At 36.2% G+C, this 15,242-nt stretch overlaps 4 protein-coding genes across 4 annotated transcripts; all 4 read left to right on the top strand.

Annotated features, from left to right (window-relative positions):
• Positions 1-956: 956 nt before the first annotated feature.
• Positions 957-3,509, top strand: CTAM01_13590 (glycosyl hydrolase family 3 N terminal domain-containing protein; the record flags this gene model as incomplete). The annotated part of the gene is made up of 3 exons (XM_060529592.1): positions 957-1,089; positions 1,181-1,499; positions 1,553-3,509. 3 exons carry the CDS (start codon positions 957-959, stop codon positions 3,507-3,509), a joined length of 2,409 nt encoding a protein of 802 aa, XP_060375849.1.
• Positions 3,510-4,317: 808 nt separating this feature from the next.
• Positions 4,318-4,860, top strand: CTAM01_13591 (uncharacterized protein; the record flags this gene model as incomplete). The annotated part of the gene is made up of 1 exon (XM_060529593.1): positions 4,318-4,860. The coding sequence occupies one exon, from the start codon at positions 4,318-4,320 to the stop codon at positions 4,858-4,860; it is 543 nt and encodes a 180-aa protein (XP_060375850.1).
• Positions 4,861-12,263: 7,403 nt separating this feature from the next.
• CTAM01_13592 (uncharacterized protein) lies at positions 12,264-13,008 on the top strand (the record flags this gene model as incomplete). The annotated part of the gene is made up of 4 exons (XM_060529594.1): positions 12,264-12,277; positions 12,427-12,454; positions 12,543-12,897; positions 12,962-13,008. Coding segments are annotated over 4 exons (444 nt in total), but the record flags the coding sequence as incomplete, so codon positions are not given.
• A 973-nt stretch (positions 13,009-13,981) lies between these two features.
• Positions 13,982-15,016, top strand: CTAM01_13593 (UbiA prenyltransferase; the record flags this gene model as incomplete). The annotated part of the gene is made up of 1 exon (XM_060529595.1): positions 13,982-15,016. One exon carries the CDS (start codon positions 13,982-13,984, stop codon positions 15,014-15,016), a length of 1,035 nt encoding a protein of 344 aa, XP_060375852.1.
• Between the last annotated feature and the right edge of the window lie 226 nt (positions 15,017-15,242).

Here is a 15,242-nt window from a genome sequence, read left to right on the forward strand (position 1 = left end):
GAGTGTTCGGACCGGGGGTTCGCTCAGGAAAACAAAAGCTTGGAGTCTCCAGGTTTTCCAGCTGTCACCCGATCCGCATCCCCCACATATTGGCTCGTGTTCCTTGTCCCGCCCACAGCGGCAGTTCTCCGGAAGTTAACTTTGAATGCTACGGCGCAAACACCGACAGTCAGGCGCGCTATTTGTGATTATTACTCCATTCTACTCCGTACTCTAGAGACTCTGCCCGTCGTCGGTAAAGCGACCCCATGTTGGCATCCAGCAGTCGGCCTGATGCGGAGTTATCGCTGGTAGTTCTGGAAGCCGGGCGGTGAAGGATGCTGAGACCTGATGAAAGAGTCGATTGTTCTAGAGGCCCAATGACTCGATCTTCCCGCTCAACAGCTGTTCCAGCGATTCTATGACTAGTCATATCCGCCGTTAAGAGAATTACACCCCACAACCCATTTGACGATTTGTGGCCACCTCTAGTCAGACTGGAGACTCGGCAAGATTCCGCCTCCCCACGTGTATAGCAGAGCCTTTTCCGGACCTTGCCGTCGTTTTGGCAACCATCTGGAGACTAAACCTAGTGTAGTCATCGCGTGCGTCGCTGGAAAATCTACGGCTGATTACCCTGCCCAATATCCCACCACTTCGCGCCTTGGTGAGCATCTTTCGGGTGTCAACCGGTGCGGGGCCGACTTCCGGACCATGACGATGTGCAGTACCAATGGGAACGCGATCATGATCAGGTTTTCCCCGACCTTGTCGTTGCCCGCGCGGAGGTTACGGGGAAGAGGAGGGGTCTATCCAGGTCACCGGCGAGCAGAGTGCGAGGGCGACGAGGGTATGGTGGACTGACGTTGCTGCCGACGATGAACAGGTAACATATAAAGAACGGCATGTAACCCCCAATCAATGGGATTTTAGGATCTTCAGCACAAGCCGCAAGTCAACAGCTCAAGGATCTCAAAATGTCCGCAGCTCTGTCTCTCTTCCTATCCGGTCTTCTGTTGGCACCCTCAGTCAACGCTCAGGCGTATGACTCTGGTGACCGATCTGAAGATGCCTTCAGCTGGATTCAGCCGGTGAACACCACTATCCTCGGTCCCTACGGGGACTCTGAGCCAGTCTATCCTTCCCCTAAGTTTCTCGGTTCTCTAAGTTTGGTAACAGATTAACTAACTCAACGATGAAGCCAACATCACTGGTACCGGTTGGGAGGATGCCCTCGCTAAGGCAAGGGAGTTCGTCTCTCAACTGACCATCGAGGAGAAGGCCGACATGGTCACTGGCCAACCCGGTCCCTGCGTCGGAAACATCGTCGCTATCCCTCGTCTTGGTTTCCAGGGCCTCTGCCTTCAAGATGGTCCCCTGTCCATCCGTGTTGCCGACTACGCCAGTGTCTTTTCCGCCGGTGTCTCTGCTGCAGCCACCTGGGATAAAGATATCCTCTACGAGAGAGGTCTTGCCATGGGCAAGGAGTTCAAGGCCAAGGGCGCCCACATTGCTCTCAGGTTTGTCCATCTCCGTACACTCATTATGGCCAACACCTACTGACCACTCAAAGCCCCGTCGCTGGCCCCCTCGGTCGCAGTGCCTACTCCGGCAGAAATTGGGAGGGCTTCAGTCCCGACCCTTACCTGACTGGTGTCGCCATGGAAAAAACTATCACCGGTCACCAGGATGCTGGTGTCCAGGCTACTGCCAAGCACTGGATCCTCAACGAGCAGGAGACCATGCGCAACCCGACTTTCGACCCCAATGGTACCGCTACAGACATCGAGGAGCAGGCCCTCTCCTCCAACGTTGACGACAGAACCGCCCACGAGCTCTACATCTGGCCTTTCGCCAACGCTGTCAAGGCCAAGGCTTCTTCCTTCATGTGCTCTTACCAGCGTATCAACGGTTCCTATGGATGCCAGAACTCCAAGTCTCTGAACGGTCTTCTGAAGACTGAGCTTGGATTTGATGGTTACGTTATGTCCGACTGGGGTGCCACCCACACTGGTGTTGCTGCCATTGAGGCCGGTCTCGATATGGATATGCCTGGCGGCATTGGCAGGTACGGCATGGACTGGAAGTCTGGATCTTTCTTCGGCGGCAACGTCACTACTGCTGTCAACAACGGTACTCTCAACGTCGCCCGCGTTGATGACATGATCGTTCGCATTATGACTCCTTACTACTGGCTCAACCAGGACAAGGACTACCCCACCGTCGACCCCTCCTCTGGCGACCTCAACACCTTCTCCCCCAGATCCACCTGGGTTCGCGAGTTTAACCTCACCGGCGAGCGCAGCCGTGATGTTCGTGAGAACCACGGTGAGCTGATCCGCAAGCACGGCGCCGCCGCCGCTGTCCTCCTCAAGAATGAGAACAAGGCTCTTCCCCTCAAGGCTCCCAAGTCCATCGCTGTCTTTGGCAACGATGCTGGCGAGGACACTCAGGGATTCTACAACCAGGCTGACTTTGAGTACGGCACTCTCGTCGCTGGTGGTGGCTCCGGCACCGGTCGTCTGACCTACCTTGTCACCCCCCTTGAAGCCATCAAGGCTCGCGCTTCCAAGGATGGTGCCCTCGTCCAGCAGTGGCTCAACAACACCCTCATCATCAACTCCAATGTCACCGACCTCTGGGTTCCCAAGGCCCCCGAGGTCTGCCTCGTTTTCCTCAAGACCTGGGCCGAGGAGGCCGCTGACCGCCAGCACTTGAGCGTCGACTGGGACGGCAACGACGTCGTCGAGAGCGTCGCCAAGGACTGCAACAACACCATTGTCGTCACCCACTCTTCCGGCATCAATGACCTCCCCTGGGCCGACCACCCCAATGTCACCGCCATCCTCGCCGCCCACTTCCCTGGCCAGGAGTCCGGTAACTCCCTCGTCGACGTCCTCTACGGCGATGTCAACCCCTCCGCCAGACTCCCCTACACCATTGCCCTGAACGGCACCGACTACAACGCCCCTCCCACCACTGGCATCAACACCACCGGCTGGTACGATTGGCAGAGTTGGTTCGACGAGAAGCTCGAGATTGACTACCGCTACTTCGACGCCCACAACATCTCTGTCCGCTACGAGTTCGGCTTCGGTCTCAGCTACACCACCTTCGAGGTCGCTGACTTCGAGGCCAGCCCCGTCGAGCAGGACATCACCTCCGCCCCTGAGCAGCGCCCTGTCCAGCCCGGTGGAAACCCCGCCCTCTGGGAGACCATCTACAACGCCACCGTCTCCATCACCAACTCTGGCGATGTCGAGGGTGCCGCCGTTCCCCAGCTTTACGTCACCTTCCCCGACTCCACGCCCGCCGGCACTCCTCCCAAGCAGCTTCGCGGCTTCGAAAAGGTTCCCCTTGCCGTCGGTGAGACCAAGAAGGTCGGTTTCGAGCTCATGCGTCGTGATCTCAGCTACTGGGACGTTGTCTCGCAGCAGTGGCTCATTCCCGAGGGCGAGTTCACTCTCAGCCTGGGATGGAGCAGCAGAGACTTGAAGGCTACCGCCCAGATTACCCCTGTGCAGGCGTAAGTCTTTGGTTATTTAGTAAATATTTAAGTGGAGGATTGATACGATGGACGAATTATGACTCTGGATAATATTAGTAATGTCTGGATAACAGTAAACTAAATCTTTTTCACGTTCAAACAAGTCTGAATACCGACAGTGAGCATCCCATGACCATAGTTCGTAGCACCTGGTCACTTGGAATGCGTGAACACCAAGTTGGATGGTGTGACAGGCTGTGCTCAATAGACTTGATCTCAACATTGACTATACCATCTGGGACAACAAAATCGACCCCTCGTGCGAAGTTCTTTCTGTGTATGCCCCATCTTGAAGGACCAAAGCCTTGTTGTGCCTTGCGACTCAGCCATCCGCTGGTATTCTGCGACGGACACATCCAAGGACGAGTAATTTCCAAGAGCAGCCTGCATCTAGCGTGCTTTTGTAAACTTGCCGAGGAAATAAGTCTAGGACATTCGAGACTTGCCACTCGTACAGCCAATCTTTTTTCTTGAGCATCTCCTTTTCACGCGAGTAGCAAATGAGCTTCGCTGATTACCACGGCTGAGACGCAGCCAAGCTAGGAGGTGCTTCCAGCTGAACAACCTAGTGAGATTTCGGTGAGACAGAGTCCAATCCTACTGGCTGTGAACGCCCTACCAATCCTCTAGAGCCTGATAAAGATGTCGCCGACCCTTTTCCCCATTTGCGTAGCACCTGTCTCGAGGTCAATTTCGCATCTCTCATTCTGTTACTGTCCATTCTTCCGGAGTAGACCCTCCGTTTTTCTGGATTGACCGACATCATTCTAGAGAGTCATCTTGTACCAGGAATGGCAGCAAATGTTGATGAAGTCAGAAGCCCTGGCGACGTGAGCATTAACGAAACTAGGGCAGTGCCGACTACGGATGAGCAAGATGATCATGATAGTATCCACGGACAATCGCTAAATAACGGGCCACAGAGACAAATATCCCTAGGCAAGCGAGCGCCGACGGAACCAATACCGGAACGGACGTGGAAGTTCTACCTAGATGCCTCTTGGGCACTGTATTCGTACGAGAACATTCTTAGTCAACAAAATCAGTGCATCCGTTCACGACGAGGACACACAAAACCCCAATTTGAGGGTCGCGATGTACTTTCTACTTCTTTCGGGATCTCGTGCGAAGGCAGATTTCCGTATCCAGCCGAGTTTCGACAAGTGGCAAAGTTGGATGGAGGGCATGATGTCGAGACAGGAGGTGCTGGTCCATCAGCCGAACGTTTGCCTAAAAAAACTACAAACTTAAAAACCAAAGAAATAATATTTAATACTCGTATGTTTAGTATATCTCGGACGTCTTTCTATCGGATTGGAAGTCTAATTCGATAGCAGCATACGGCTAACTACGTAGGGACTAATTAGGGGCCCTATTTATAATTATCGTAGCTAGCCTAACCTACGGTTAGAACCTCTTTTTTATACTTATATAAAAATTTATATAGTTTAATTAATCTTTTTATTAACTTATAATTTAAATTAATTACTTTATAATAAGGATATTAATACTAATTAGTAATTAAATTCTATTATTATAAATTAGTAAAGTATTTTATTATGTAAAAGAGACGATTTCTTAATATTATATAAGATAGGAGATTTATACTAATTAACTTTATAAAAATAAATAAAAAAAAAGTAATTTTTAAATACTATACGGAATTAAGTAATCGTAGCTTTTTATTATTAATAAAAAGTCGACGTTTATTATATTAAATTATATTAATTAATAAAACTACTTAAGTAATTAGTTTTTTATTATTACTTTAAATAGCTTTTTTATTTAACTACTTCTTTACGGCCAGCTTATAATTAAAAATTAACTAGTTAAATTAATAAAAAAAAATATTTATATAATAACTATTTACTTAATTAATTAGTATAATAAACGAGCTTAATAATATAGTATAAAAAAGTACTACGTAATTAAAAAAAAGGATTTTTAAATATAAATATTTTTATTTAATAATAAAAATAACTTTATAAAAATTATAAAACTAAGAAATTTATAATAAATAAAAAGGTTTATTATTATAAAGATTTTATAAATACAACTATAAGCTTATGATTTAAATAACCTCTTTATAGCTCCCTTAACTACCCCTTAAATATTACTTAAGAATATAATATAAAAAACGGTTTTATAAAAAAAGAGGGGATTTAGAAGTTTTAATAATATTAAGCTAAGAGTATTATAGATTTTAAAAATTAATTTAAAAAAAAAGTAGTTATTTTAAAGTAGTTTTATAACTTCTTATTAAAGTTATAATTAGCTTAAAAAAAAGTTAAAAAAATAAGGATTTAAAGGGAAATTTTTTTTTTTTTTAAAAAGTTATTAAAATTTTTTTTTTTATATTAGCTCTTAGTATAAGAATATTAATTTTAAAAAATTAACTAAGTAATAAAAAGAATTATTAGTAAGTAATAATTATTTAATAATAATTAAGTTATAAAAAAAACTATTTAAAAAATATAAAATAGGGTACTAAAAAGTAGTTAAAAAAAAGATTTTTAAAGTAATTAACTTTATTTAGTACGAGTAACGAAGTAATAAGTATTTTTAATAAGTCCTTTAAGTCCTCGATTTTATAAAAAAAGGGCTTAACTTTACTAACCGTACTTAACTACTTATTTAGCTCTTAATAATTTATTTAGCTCTTTTATAAGCTACTTAGTATTTATTTTTAATTATTTTTTTAAAATATTATTTTAAAAAAGGTAGGTTAAAAAAAGAAGTAATTTAGAAATTATAAAAAGTATAAGGCTTAAGAAGTTAGAAATATATAAAATAATAAAAATTAGTAATTAGTAAAGATCCTAAAATTAATTATTATATCTTTTTATAGTAATATAAACGTCTATTATTATTATTAAAAAAAGAACTATTAAAACCTACTTTTTTATATTAAATAAAAAAGAGGATTTTAATAAGTATAATAGCTAGCAATTTAAAAAAGTAATAGTAATTATTAAAAATAATAAAAACGAAAATAGTAGCGAAATAATAAAAAAAAGTAGGAATTACTTAGACTTTAATAAATTCGTTAAGTAGTAAAAGTACGGATTTATTATAACTAGCGCGCGGATTAAATATATTCTTATTAAAATTAAATATATTAATAATTATTAATATAAATATAAGCTAAAGTACGATTTTTAATAAGTTAAAGTAAAAGAGGAGAAAAAAAAACCCGATTTTAAATAAAATTTTAATCCTTTATAAATAAATAAATATTAACCTAAATTATTAGGGGATATAAATATATAAAATCGCGGATTAGCTTAATAATAAGTAAATTAACGTAGTATTAATCTATTTAATTAAGGTTTATAAAAAAAGGGGCTATAGGGGTAACCCTTATTTTATAAAATTATAAACGACCTTAATTATTAACTAGATAAATAGTTTATAAGCGTAAACTTAAGAATTATAAAAGTAGTTAATAAATTCTTTTATAAGTAAGGGGTATTATTAACGTAATTATAATTATAAAAACTATACGAAATTTTAATAGCAATAATTATAAAAGAGGAATTTATATTATAAAACTAGGCGTAGGTTAATAGAGCGTATAATCGCTTTAATAAATTTAAAAAAAGGGTAAATAACCTAAATTTCTTTTTTATAATTACTAATAATAATTTATTATTATAAAAGGATATATAGAAGTAAAATATAGTACTAAAAGTATAATAATTAATAATTCTATTTATTTTAATTTATAGCTCGTTATTATTATTAATACGAAATCCGGTACTAATTAGTTAATAAAAAAGGAAATAAATAACCTAAAATTATTAATAGTATATAATAACGTAGGGATTATATATAAATACTAAAAATATAGTAATAAATACGAAGTAATTTATAAATTTTAAAAAAGTCTTTTTAAAAAAGAAATTATACTTTAGGGGGAAGTACGAGGTTTTATAAAAAACCCTAATAATATTTTATAACTACTATAAAAAAGTCGGGATTAGAGAATACTAGTACTATTTAGTAATTAATATCGTACTTATAAATAAAGCCTCTAATTATTATTACAAAGTAGTACGTAATTTTAATTAGAACGACTTTTTTAATATTATTAATATAATTCGAAGCCGCTTTAAAACTTATAATAAAAATCTAGAGCTCCTATTTAAATTATAAGTAATTTATTTTATATTTATAACTAGGATAATAGAGGGTAAATTATAAATAAAAATCCTTAAAGAGCTTATTAATTAAATTAATAAGTTAGTAAAAACCTAGCTAAATAAGGGGATTAATAAGTAGAAAATTAAACATTTTTATACCATAATTTAGTACGTATTAAAAATAAAAATAACCCTATATTAAGTATTTAAAAATTACGAGATGTTTTATTTAAAGTTAAGATTTAGTTTTAATATTAAAGCGAGAATACCGTACTAAATATATTTCTAAATATATAACGGCCCTTATTAATAATATTAAGTTAATTAGATATATAATAAAAAAAAGAAAGAGATTAAGTACAGTAATTACTAATAAAGAGGCCTAGATTTATTAAATAAGTAGAAATTTAATTCGTAAATAGGGTAATAAAAAAAGTAATACTTTATTTATAAAAAGAATAAATATTAGTTAAATAACTACTCTAAAAAAGAGTATATTAAATTATATAAATAATATAAAAAGTTAAGAATAATAAACGGTAAAACTAGCCCTTATTAATTTAACTAATTCTTTATTATATATAAAAATAAATTTAAGAGTATAGAACTTAGTAACGGTAGTTATAATAGTAACTTAGAGTATCCGCCCCTTATAAAAAATTTAGAAAATAAAAAAAATCTTACCCCTTATATTAATAAATTAAATTATAATAAAATTAATAATATTAACTACTCTTTTTTTATACTATTAGCTTTTAGAGAATATACGAGGCTAAATAAATAAAAAGTAGTAAAAGCCCTTAATAAGTAGGCTTTTTTTTATAAATAGTAAGGGAAGGTCTTTTAAATAGTAAATATAGAGGAGGATAAAAAAATAAATTTAATAATATAAAATTCTATTTTCTTAACGCTTAAAAAGAAAATACTATTTTTATTAATATTAAAAAAAAAAGATAGTACTAAGTAATTCTAAAAGTAGCTAGAGGGGCCCTTTTTATATTACTTAAATTACTTAAGTACTAAGCTTATATAAGTATTTTATATAAGCGAAAAGTACGGCCTAAATAATTTTTATAAGATTATTTTAAATATTAAAGTATTATAATAGTTAATGAAAAAAAAGGGGTAATTCTAAATATTATAAAAAATCGTATTAATAATACTTAATATATTAACGGTAAGTATTATAAAAATTAGCTTCGGCCTAAGTAAAAAAATCGTTACCCTAAGTATAATAAAAATAAAAACGTACTTCGGAATAATAACTTTTTATATTTTACTTATTAATACCCTATTTCTCTTATATTTAAAAAATATAGATTAACTAGGTATTATTTTTAATAATATAAAGAATAAATCTTTAGTAATAAGTATTTTAAAACGGTCGAACAACGATAGGGGTATATATTTATAAGGCTTATTAATAATATAAAATTAATTAATTATCTAACGGAAAATAAGCTTAAATAACTATATTAAAAATTTAAGTACCCGTTAATTACGAGGTTATATAGCCTCTTAAAGTAATTAAATAATAATAATATCGAAATAGGGGCGCTAGAGTAGTTAATAAAAGTATATTATTAATACTAAATAAATACGTAGAGCCTACGCAGATTTAAATTTAAATTATATAATAAGCTTAATTTTAATTAGGAAATCGTTATTAATATTTTCTATTTAAATAGTCGACCGGTCCTATATATAATTAATAAGGCTATATTATTTTAAATAAGGTAATTCTTTAGGATTTATAAGTAAAAATAGTATAAGTAGCCCTATAAAAAAGCTAGATTAATATATACTAAGGACTACTAAATAGTATTAAAACTAATATTAATACGAGTTTTAAGTTAATAAACTTTAAAGAAAATATAACGGCCTATAGTATATAATTAAAAATCGTGCCCGTAAAAGCGCACTATAATATTAAAAAAGTAAAAAAAGTATATTAATAACTAAAAAGGGTATTTAAAATTATTAAAAAGAAAAATCCCGATTTTATTAATAATAAATACTTCTAAATAGTACTTAAGTATTATAATAATACTATAGGGCTTAATAAGCTTATACTAACGCTATTAATATTTAGAATATATTTAAGAATAACTTTAGCCTTATTACTATTACTAAATATAAACTAATAAGCCCAAGTAATTAAAAAAATAATATAAGTACTACGCGAAGTAAGTATAAAAAAGTAGGTTAATAAGGTAATTATTACGTATAATAGACCTAATATAGGGGCTAATTTAAATATATTACTAAATTTAAATATACGAATATAATAAGAAATTAATTAATAATAGGCTAAAGTATATAAATTAATTTCTATTAACGAGCGCTTTTACGTAATTACGAAAAATTATAACTAGCTACTTAAAATATTAATTATAGTAGTTAAATTATATTATATAGATCTTAACGAGGGGATTTTTAATTTTTAAAAAAAAAAGAGCTAAAGGAAACCGTATAACCCGTAATAAAAGTATAGGAAATTATCCTTAACAAAATCGTTATAATAATATTAATAAATAATAAAAAAGAAGAAATTACTAAAAAAGTACTAATATTATTAATAAGATATTATAAAAAACTACAATAGTAAGCCTTAATATAGTAATTTATTACTAATAACGGGGTATTTAATACTTTTTATATAGTAAAAAAAAAAGCTAATTTCGAATTAGTAATTAAATTACGTAAGGAAAGTATTATTATAATTATTAAAAAGCTATATAAGGGGTTAGATCTTATTAAAATAAATACTTTATGCGATCGAGGGGTTTATTAATTTATCCTCTACGACGCTAAGAAATATAAAGGTTTCTATATATTTAAATCGTAAATAATACGTAAAATTAAAAAAAAAGAATACCCTAACTATATAAAAAATCTAAGTATATAATTTAAGGGTACGGAAACGTTAAAAAAGTAACGCTATTTACTTAATTACTTATAGTATAGCGCTATAGCTAACGATTAATAATAGTATTAATAATATTACTATAAAAAAAGAAATACGAGATTTAGAACCGTAATATTATTTAAACCTATACTTAATTAGTTATAGGGCTTATAAAGAAAATCCTAGCCTACTTATTAAAAAAAATAGCTAGTAAGTACTTAAAAAGTATAATTATTAAAGTACTTAAACTACTATATAAACTCGTAAAATTAGGCACTTATTAATAAGCTATATACTACGATTTTTATATTAATTAATTATTAATAATTATATCTACGTATAACCCGTACTTATTAATCTCTAAATATAAAAACGAATAATTTAGAATTATTAGAATATAAACTAATAATATATTAAGCCTATTTAATATTAACTTTATAAAAAAAGAGGATAAGGAGCTCTAAAAAGCGGGCTTCGTAACGAAGCTAAAAGAGGTCCTTATAATAAATAACTTATTAGTATTTAATAATAATATTCTTATAATTAAAGGGAAAACTATTATTTTTTAGTAAAAGGGGTAAGGTAAAAAAATTACCTTTATTAACTTAAATATAATTAATATTAAAAAGTAATATAAAGCTAAGCTTATATAAGAAGTATATATTATAAATATATATTAGTTTAAAATAACTTTTAATTATATTAAAATAATATAAGTTATAAATCTAAACGGACGAGATATTAAAATATTTAATAAGTAGTTTAAATAATAATAAACGAATTTTAATCGAGGCCTTATTTACTACCTAATTAACTTCACTATTAATAAGCTCTACGTCTTTATTAATAAGTTATTTATAAATAATAATAACTTTATTTTATAATTAGGGTATATTATTATCCTAGCTAATAAGAGTATAAGCGAGAGCGAATTTACTATATATAGTAATATAATTTATTATTTATTAACTAAAAATAAGTAAGTAATAAGAAGTATATTAATATTAGAAGTTTATAATATAGTTAATAGTATTAACTTTGCTTATATAATTTTAATAATATTAAAAAGGATTACTAATTAACTTAACTTTTTATTAATCCTAATAGTTATTTATACTAATTCTTATTTATTATATAAATACTTTATTAAATTAGGAATAACGAAAGAAAAGAGGCTTATAATCGATATTATAACCCTTAGATAAGTATATAAAAAGTATAAAATCCTTAAAATTTATTAAATTAATAATAAAAATAACCTCGCTAATACTTTTATAAAAATAGTACTTAATAAGGGGTTAAAATAATTTATAAATAATAAAAAAGTTAATATATAAATAAAAGGATAAGTTATATAAAAAAAATAAAAAAAAAGAGAAAAAAAAAAACGATTTAATAAACGGGCTTAAGGTCGAATTATATTTCTAATTATAATAAGTAAATTAATAAAAAAAAGAAAAAGTTAGTATTAGATTAGAAATTTAATTTAATAATAGTATATAGCTAACTATATAGGGGCTAATTAAGGGCCCTATTTATAATTATTATAACTAGCCTAATTTATAATTAGAACCTCCTTTTTATACTTACGTAGAAATTTATATAGTTTAATTAATCTCTTTATTAACCCACGGTTCGAACTAACTACTCTATAATAGGGATACTAACACTTTCACAGCTTCGATAGCCCGAGGCTTGCCGGTCTATGTGGTTTTGGGCATCTTTCGCCGAGGCCAACCCAACCCAATCGAAAGAGTCATGTTCTGCCATTAGCCAAAAAAATTATTCAGAGAGCTCAGTCGAGAGATATTCCGCTTACGCGGTTTCTGGAAAACGTTCTTATCTCTCAGACACGTGAAAGGATTCCGGCTTTATAAGGTAAGTCACTTAGAGCCTGAAGCTCTTTCTTGGTTCCTAATCGACGACATCTACGCTGTAATAGACATTTCGCTAATCTCTTCTGTAGTGCAATGCGAAAGAAGGGACTCATGAACGTGTCGACCTTGACAACAACGGTGCTGCAGATCTGCAATTGCTCCTGCATACGTACAAGCAATGGCGAGTCCCTGAGCACATCGCACTTGCCTGGGGAGACTGGATGCACCAGGAACTCAACAACGACTCGCTTGACGTACTCAATGGGAAGTACTCACTTGAAATCGTGTTGGGCTGGTCCGTCGCTAGGATTGCCGTCGTGATTCTTATACCAGTGGTGCTCAGCCTCGTCATCGGACTGTGGTTCAACTCAAAGGACTGGACGGACCTGACCACCATTCAGACCGCGTGGTCTATCGCATCCTACATTGTGACAGCAGGAGGTTGTAAGTATCCCATGTTCCGTATTGAAGGAGGTTCAAACAGAGCGCGCTGACTGACCGCTTCTAGTCGTTGCTGCTTTACTTGGTATTATGAGCAGTCTTGCCGATAAATAGGCTTCAATTGCACACCACATTATGTCCGATAAATTGCGAAAGATATCATCCCGGCTTACAGGATCTATATCAATAGTACACCTGTATGGCTTTGATCATACCAAGGTACTGTAATTCGATACTATTGCTTCCCTTGCTAGTGGAATGTGATCGAATGCCTTTTATCTATCCGAGAGATCGAATTTCAAACATCGACGGTGGGCCCGGAGTGCATTCCATCAGTCTCGTTTTCTCAATCTCATCAAGTACATCAGGGTGATGCATGTCTTGACTGTTTAGTACTCTAGCGGTGAACATGTTGATATGTTGTGGGGCGCAGGGCTAGACCAAACGAGACTGTGGCGTCGAACTTGAAAGCTGAAGCTTATCACCGTACTAAGGATGATCGCTATCTGATGCGAGGCCGCGAACTTTTCAGCTCTCCACAATTTAGGTTAGGAACGTGTTCGAAATATGTAACACGGCCCAATTCGACTCATGAGGGAAATACTGCGGCGGTGCGGCCAGCCCGAGACAAGCTGCGTTTGCTAGTTCGACCTTCACGCTTAGCTACGAGGCAGCTAGAGTTAAGCTTCCCGAAATCTTATACCTGGATCAGACTTAGTTAAAAGAGTTATCCTCAGCAAATGTCCCCGACTGGACTCTCCTTTGGAAATTCGTCCCGCAGCTTCGGGTAACCCGGCCTGCTTCACGGAAACCCTCCAATCGTCTCTTGCCAGGATACAGTTCTCAATGTTGCGAGGCGCGCAGACACGGAAACATCAGACGATGTCGTCACATCCACAATTTTTGGACTTTCCGGCCAAGCAAACTGCCATCTTCGGCGCGGACTTCCCCATGCCCTTGGTAGTCTGGCGACTGATTGAAATAGCAGGTTGATTTCCACCTTCCAACCAGCATCAGGAGCATTGACAGTTCATATCCTTAGCGACATTTTGGTTTGGTAGGAAAGATCTGTCATACGACCGACAACATGACAGTTGTTGAGAACAACATCTTGGCAGAGAAGCCTTCGGGCGCTCCCGCTCCGGAACTTTACAGATCTGTGCCTAAGCGCAGGACTTTGGTAAGAAAAGATCTCCGCTTGGACGTCGCGCAAAGCTCCCGTAAGCATTGTATTGATCCTTCTCAGGCACAAACCGCATCCTTTCATCTCAAGACTCTCTATCTATTCACTAGGAGCGATATCAAGACCGTACTAGCGCCTCAAATCATCTTCATCACAGCAGCTGTGTTCAGTCGGGAATCACTTACGACAGCAATCGATCAAACGAAATACTTCAATATTCAGAGACTACCCCTGGCAATCCTATGGATATGGCTCAACTTGATCGTGTGCGGTATCTCAAACCAGCGACTCGCGGACTCCGTCGTCGAAGATGAGCATAACAAACCCTGGCGGCCACTGGCTGCGAAGCGGTTGACGCCCGCACAAGCCCAACGACTTCTTCTCGGCATGATACCTCTCGTGGTTACAGTAAGCGCGTTTATGGGTGGCTTCAAACCAACGATATCGATGATGACGCTTCTATGGATGTACAACGATCTCGACGGGAGCAGTATCAATATCTGGGCGCGCAACGCGATCAACACGGGCGGCATCATGTGTTTCAGTGCTGGGGCTTTGGAGGTCATCTCTGGCGGTGATCTCCTTCCGAAGGCGTGGGCTTGGATCGGGGTGACCGGGGCCGTCATCGCCACTACAGTTCAAGCGTTGGACTTCCCAGATATGGAGGGAGATCAAGCTAGGGGTCGCAAGACCATTCCGCTGCTCTATGGCGAGGGCATTGCTCGGGGCGGGCTGGCCGTGATGGTCTTGCTGTGGTCTACTGCGTGTCCACTGTTCTGGAACCTCCAACCGGCGGCCTGGGCGGCTCCTATTGGAGTGGGAGCCTTAATGGCTGCATTGGCTTTGGTGAGGCGGAATGAGAAGTCTGACGATATTGTAGCGAAGCTATGGTGTCTGTGGCTGGCTGTCTTATATGTCCTACCTCTTTTCGCAGCGTAGATACAAGTGCTCAGCACAAGAGCATGTGTGTGTAGGAGAAGATATCGTAACCTCGACTTCCATAAACCGAGAATTATAAGCACCGGGCAGGATCGACTGGATAAAGTATGAGAGAAATGGCAACATGCGGAGCCAAGGCGAGCAATACGAAGACCTCCTAATTGTTTGGGAAGCATATGTCGCTGAATGCGTAGGAATACCACCTCAATAGACTGTCCTCATTCAA

The sequence above is a fragment of the Colletotrichum tamarilloi genome (assembly GCF_030869305.1).
Source record: "Colletotrichum tamarilloi strain Tom-12 chromosome Unknown Scaffold_99.1, whole genome shotgun sequence".
NCBI lineage: Eukaryota > Fungi > Ascomycota > Sordariomycetes > Glomerellales > Glomerellaceae > Colletotrichum > Colletotrichum tamarilloi.